Source organism: Lipotes vexillifer, unplaced genomic scaffold (assembly GCF_000442215.2).
Source record: "Lipotes vexillifer unplaced genomic scaffold, Lipotes_vexillifer_v1.1 scaffold1271, whole genome shotgun sequence".
Classification (NCBI taxonomy): Eukaryota; Metazoa; Chordata; class Mammalia; order Artiodactyla; family Lipotidae; genus Lipotes; species Lipotes vexillifer.
In genome coordinates, this window is record NW_006778557.1 from 374,790 (window position 1) to 381,762 (window position 6,973).

General features: G+C 40.4%; 1 protein-coding gene across 1 annotated transcript in view; it reads right to left on the reverse strand.

Annotated features, from left to right (window-relative positions):
* Positions 1-1,901: 1,901 nt before the first annotated feature.
* The window catches only part of ACP3 (acid phosphatase 3), a 49,063-nt gene continuing 43,991 nt past the window's right edge, over positions 1,902-6,973 (reverse strand). Inside the window, 2 exon segments of the mRNA XM_007451694.1 lie at positions 1,902-2,091; positions 5,577-5,680. Of these exon segments, the coding sequence (XP_007451756.1) occupies positions 1,902-2,091; positions 5,577-5,680 (294 nt within the window).

Below are 6,973 nucleotides of genomic sequence, written 5' to 3' on the forward strand. Positions count from 1 at the left end.
ATACATATACACATGTTCCCATATCTCTTCCCTCTTGTGTCTCCCTCTCTCCCACCCTCCCTATATCACCCCTCTAGGTGGTCACAAAGCACCGAGCTGATCTCCCTGTGCTATGCGGTTGCTTCCCACTAACAATTCTGACTGGTGTGAGATGATATCTCATTGTAGTTTTGATTTGCATTTCTCTAATGATTAATGATGTTGAGCATTCTTTCATGTGTTTGTTGGCAGTCTGTATATCTTCTTTGGAGAAATGTCTATTTAGGTCTTCTGCCCGTTTTTGGATTGGGTTGTTTGTTTTTTTGTTATTGAGCTGCATGAGCTGCTTGTAAATTTTGGAGATTAATCTTTTGTCAGTTTCATCATTTGCAAATATTTTCTCCCATTCTGAGGGTTGTATTTTGGTCTTATTTATGGTTTCCTTCACTGTGCAAAAGCTTTGAAGTTTCATTAGGTCCCATTTGTTTATTTTTGTTTTTATTTCCATTTCTCTAGGAGGTGAGTCAAAAAGGATCTTGCTGTGGTTTATGTCATAGAGTGTTCTGCCTATGTTTTCCTCTAATAGTTTGATAGTTTTTGGCCTTACATTTAGGTCTTTAATCCATTTTGAGTTGTTTTGTGTATGGTGTTAGGGAGTGTTCTAATCTCATACTTTTACATGTACCTGTCCAGTTTTCCTAGAACCACTTACTGAAGAGGATGTCTTTTCTCCACTGTATATTCTTGCCTCCTTTATCAAAGATAAGGTGACCATATGTGCGTGGGTTTATCTCTGGGCTTTCTATCCTGTTCCATTGATCTATATTTCTGTTTTTGTGCCAGTACCATACTGTCTTGATTACTCTAGCTTTGTAGTATAGTCTGAAGTCAGGGAGCCTGATTCTTCCAGCTCCATTTTTCGTTCTCAAGATTGCTTTGGCTATTCGGGGTTTTTTGTGTTTCCATACAAATTGTGAAATCTTTTGTTTTAGTTCTGTGAAAAATGCCAGTGGTAGTTTGATAGGGATTGCATTGACTCTGTAGGTTGCTTTGGGTAGTAGAGTCATTTTCACAATGTTGATTCTTCCAATCCAAGAACATGGTATATCTCTCCATCTATTTGTGTCATCTTTAATTTCTTTCATCAGTGCCTTATAATTTTCTGCATACAGGTCTTTTGTCTCCTTAGGTAGGTTTATTCCTAAATATCCAATAAGTTTTTTCCTGGGAGGTATTCAGAACATTCTTACATTTCTTTTTTTTTAATTTATTTATTTTATTAATTTATTTTTGTCTGCCTTGGGTTTTCATTGCTGCACGCGGGCTTCCTCTAGTTGTGGAGAGTGGGGGCTACTCTTCATTATGGTGTGCGGGCTTCTCATTGCTGTGGCTTCATTGCTGTGGACCATGGGCTCTAAGCAAGTGGGCTTCAGTAGTTGTGGCATGTGGGCTCAGTAGTTGTGGCACACGGGCTCTAGAGCACAGGTTCAGTAGCTGTGGCGCACGGGCTTAGTTGCTCAGTGGCACGTGAGATCTTCCTGAGCCAGGGCCTGAACCCATGTCCCCTGCATTGGCAGGTGGACTCCCACCCACTGCACCACAAGGTAAGCCCCCATTCTTACATTTCTAATTTTGTTCCAGTTTGACGTGTTCCCCGAATTGCAATTCTTTGATCCCAGGTAAATGTTTTCTACTTCATTACTGCTTCCTGGGTTTATGTAGGTTGACAAGGTTTATGGCAAGTAGGGACAGGGCCAGGTGAAGAGGTAGGAGTTGCCTGAAGTTGAGGTCTCTGAAACATACAATTATCGCCCCAAACCTATTTCCCCCAAAGATGGGGTTGAAGCCAGTTTATATTCTCAAAGCACCAAACCGTCTGGAGAAAGGGTGTTCTGCCCTCTCTGCAGAGCTCCGTGTGTACCCTAATCCATAGCATCCTCAGTACCTTCATGGTTGCTCATGGCACACTCTGTGGACCAGTCTTGGGGGATCACAGGGGCAACCAGCTCAGCAAACTTTGTCAGAGGGCAGTTTGGGGTGCAGCCAGGCAGCGTGAGGGGATGTGGTTCATGCTGCGTCTCATTCCGATAGTACATCTCTATGAAGTACTCCCTGGTGGAGGAAGGTAGAGGAACATGAGGAAAGGCCTCTGTTAGTTCTGTGTTGTTGAACTGCCATTGAATTTCTTTCTACTTAGCCTGTACCATGTCAGCTGAAGGACAAGTGGAAGAATTTATGGGAATGAGTAGATATTGGCCAATTTAGCTGTGGGAAGAGGGGGACTGGGGCAGGTGGGCCAGATTGGGAGGGTGGAAATGGGAGGGCTGGTCTGTTAGATGACCAGGGGCATGCGAGGCAGGGACCGGGATGCTTAGTCAGAGAAGGAGCTGAGGGGCAATGGTTGGGGGAGTTGGGGGTGATTTGGAGAACCTTCAAGTAAGAAGTGGGGTGCAGGTGGGATGTTGGGTTTTCTTTCTCCTATTCTCTCTTTCATGCTACACATTTGCTCTTTCCTTTTCTTTTTCCTCTCTCAATATTTCTTTCAGTCTTCCCCCTGAATGAATGTATCTTCCCTCTCCTTAACCAGGCCAGAAACATGGAACTGAATAATATATAACATATGTGCTTGAATACACAGCAAGACTTATAAAAATGATACCTCAGAAAGAGGGGGTGGGTGTGTATTCAAGTCCTTACATTTACTCATGTTGAGGAGGGCTCTCTCACCACTTTATTTAAAAAAAAAATACACTGTTTAGGGAAGGACCACTGGCCCAAACCAACCTTGTAAAGCTAGTACAAGCTGCCTATGGAAGTCACTTGCCAAAGAGACAGGAGAGAAATTCAAGTATAGTAACCTCACAACTGCAACTTTTGGATGTTGTTATAAACAAGCCTTTCAAATAAATCACTTTGAGAAACCATATAAACAGTAGTAACCACAAATATTCATTTATATGTTTCTAAAAACTTCCCTAATATTATATGAATGAGCACTTATATCTTGGAATAACTTTTTCAGTGACAGTATCCTTTATCTCATGATAATATGGCAAAGATGACTAATAGTCCATCAAAATTCATGATTCTCTTTACATAGAATAAAGTTACAGCTGAGAAGTGAGTATACTTCCCAGACTCCCTTGCAGTCAGGAGGCACCAAGTGACAAATTTTAGCTAGTATCGTAGAATGTAAGTAGAAGTGACATATGCCCCTTCGGGGCTGAGGTGCTTGCTAAGCAGATTGTCTTCTCCACCCTCTCATTCTTTCCTACAAGCTCTCTGTAGGTGAGCACAGCACTCTTGAAGACTGTAGGTCCCAAAAATGGAATCCTGGGTCCCCAAATCACCATGTGTGAATCACACCATGGATGAGTCACTTCCTATTGGCCAGGAACATCTACATTGGACTGTTAGATGAATGAGAAAGAAATCTCCATTGAGTTAAGCTTCTGAGATTTGAGGTTCATCTGTACAGCAGCCGAAATTACCCTTATTAATTAACATATTTGGAAAACATTTTTAGGGGACTCAAAATTGGCTCCGGTGGTAAAGACACAAGTAAAGGTGCATACAAAGAGTTTGAATAAAAGTGTTTCATAAAATATGAAAGAAGAAGCACTATTTAACTTAGTGAATTATTTTATATAGTATATGATTTTAAGTTTATGTACCTAACCAAAAATGGAGTAGTTTTAGAATATATTTAGCTATCTTATCTACAACCTTAAAAGTTTGTATGTTTAAGGTGGATAAAAATCTAAAAATTTTCTTTTTCTCTCTTTATTTTCTCATAGGGATAAAGTGGGATCACCTTACACGGAGGATCCCCTGATTTGCTGGTATATACATATGCCTATATTTGTTAACTTGGATTCTCCTTGTTCCTAATCTATAAGCAAGCAAGTTTAACTTTTGATACTCCTCTGGAGTGTTAAAAAAATCTTAATATAACAACAAACTTGACTTCTGCCTGTTAGTGACAGTTGGTTACTTTTTTTTCTGTTGTTCAGTGTCTCTTAGTTGAAAAATACCCCACACTTAATTCATAATATGGATTTATTCAAGGTGGTGAGAGAGCGATTCAGTGGGACAAAATGCTGCAGTGACCTAAATAAAAGCAGGCTCAGGACTACCGGGTACAGAAATCAGAGAGGGGGGAGGCTCGAGGAAAGTGGGTAGTTTCTTTTGTCTTATCCCAAAGAGACAGAGCCTACTCCTAGAGCTGATCCTGGAATTTTCACTGGATTTATTAACTCTGTGCCTGAAGCCAGTATTGACAGAGCACTTGTTGTCCAGTCTTCTCATTCCCATTTTCAGCTCTGTTTGGATTTTCTCCATGTTATGGGTATTGTCTCTCCATTCTGACTAGATAATTTGAGAGCAAAACTTGCTAAGACCACATTTCAGTTCTATTTCATTGTGCTTGGCACCCAGTTAGAGGTTCAACAAAGGATGAACTTACCTTTCCCTAACTGTGCAGAACTCACTTTCTTTGTAAGCAGTGAAGATCTTGGTAGAGAATAGGCCTCTGTGTTGCTATTTCCCTACTCTACAAATTCAGGTGGCCAGAAACCTATAGCCAGGACTACAATTTGCAAAAAGAAATGCAGGGTGCCTTGTTTAAAAATTATTAAGAATTTCAGAATAGCGACACTGGGTCATTAAACCAAGCACGGGCTCTTCTGAGCACAGGGCCCTGTGTAATTGCAGTCAAGATCGTCCTGACTGCAGCTATGGTGAATGCCATAAGGGGAGAGCAAAATGCACCTCCCCAGCTAACCCTGAAACAAAAATTTGGGGTCCCTGCCCTAACTTAGCCCCTGCCTTGTTCTTATTCCATCAATAATATTCAAGAGGTCTCTTCCTCCCAACGAGAATGCCAGTGTCACAGCAGGTACAAATTTTTGGTATGACCTTGGCTATGGTGACCAACTCTTCCTGGTTTGCCCAGGGCTTTCCTGGTTTTAACAATGAAACTTACATGTTCTGGGAACCTCTCCAGTTCTGGGTAAACTAGGACACTTGGTCTCTCTAAACTTGGCCTTTCTAGTGGGCTTGAGCCAAGCCTTGGTCAGCTGGGGAGGGCCACACCAGATTGCAAAGTGGTAAACACTGAGCAGAGGTTGTACTTTAAGAATCCTACCTATGGGTATGAATTGCCAGAAGCTGCATGGATGTTTGACATCTTTAATTGAAAGAACATTATTTATAACCATCAACAAACTTAATTTTTCTCTTGGCATCTTCTACCAGCCTGTGTTTTCCAAGAGAACAGTGTAATGTCCTAATCCTTCTTAGAATACCTTAATCTTTTTTAAAAAATGTAATTTCTGTCACTTAGGGTGGTTCTTTCAAATTGTTCATCTACTCTGTCTGTACATTATTTCCCAATAAAAGTCATCATGAAAACAAAGAAAAAGGAGGTCATGACTAAGCAAAGATAGTGTTACTCACCACCATTCTTCCCTCTGAATATAAAACCAAACCAACCAGACAGACAGACAAAAAAACTCTTAAGTCAATAACAACAATAATGATAGCAAAACCTGGGGTCCAGTGATATTAATTTTGAAAAACACCTCTTAGACACTTACCCCTTCTCAAAGTACAATTCCATCAAGTGGCAGGACGCATGGGGAGGAAGGATTCCGTTGTAAACATCTAGCGCCATCTGTAGGGCACTCACAGTAGTGTCATGCTACAGAGATTTGAAACAAACATTTTTCATCTTTATCTCTGGTTCAAATTTACAGTCAACAGACGTGTATCAAGCATTTGTAGAGCACCATGATGGTTTCTGATTCAATTAAATTTCCAATACCTCCAATGACTTAAGAAGTAGAGAGGAAAAGGACAAATTTTGATTGTGTATCTACTGGGTGCTAGGCAGTGAGATTTACATACATATAATTATTTCCTTTCAAAAGATGAAGAAACTGAAACCCAAAGGAATTAAGTTACTTGGGTGGAATTCCCTGGCTTTCCAGTGGTTAGGACTGTGCACTTTCACTGCTGAGGGCCTGGGTTCAATCCCTGGTAGGGGAACTAAGATTCCACAAGCCTCGTGGCATGTCCAAAAAAAAAAAAGAAATTTAGTAACTTGCTTTATGTCATATATCTCCAAAGTGAAAGAAAGTAAAATCTGAGCTAAGTCTTCTGATTTTGTCCTATGCCTTCCCCAGTAGAACATCTCTCTCCTTTAGCCTGTTTCATTGATTTTCATTAAATTTTGAAATAATTTGGCATACATTAATGCTAGATTATATATTTTTTACAGATTAGCATCGTCTGTGATTTTAAAGTTAGGGAAGAATATATGAAGTTACAAATGTTTAGACAGAATAAAATGCAAGGAAGTAGAGTGTGTAGCTTAAAATGAATTGTTAAAGGTTTATCGCGGAATAGCTGGAAGGCATAGGAGACTGGTTTTCAGCCCCAGTTTTGCCACCTACTAGTTATCTAATCTTAAGAAATCCTCAATTTTCATATCTACAAAATGGGCATAACATTTGGTTGCCTAAACTCTATGGCAGCATATACATACTCAAAGGGGTTAGAAGAACTGATTTACTAGAGAAAAAGAAAAAAAAGGAGTGACAGATTTATGACTTGCCAAAAGTCACACAAGTTAGAACTGGAAACCAGATTAGAAACTAGAAACCCTGAAAGAATCAATTAATTTCAGGCCTACCTTTATCAAAGAAGCACTGCATTCTGTTCGCTCCATGAGCTCGTTCTCTAGTCTATACCATTTAGAACCCCAGATGATAAACTCCCTGTATCTTTAATAACCTCTTCCATCTTCTTGCAGAATGAAACCATGGCTTTCTCCAGCCAGACCACATCTGAGAAATCCTCTGTCCCGCAGAAGTGGATGGGAGACCGACTTAGCCCTCCATGTCCTGTTTCCCTGCTCATCCCAGACTCAAGGGACACCCATTTCAGTGCATAGTACATCTCTAGAATTCTCCCCCAACAATGTCTCTTTCCC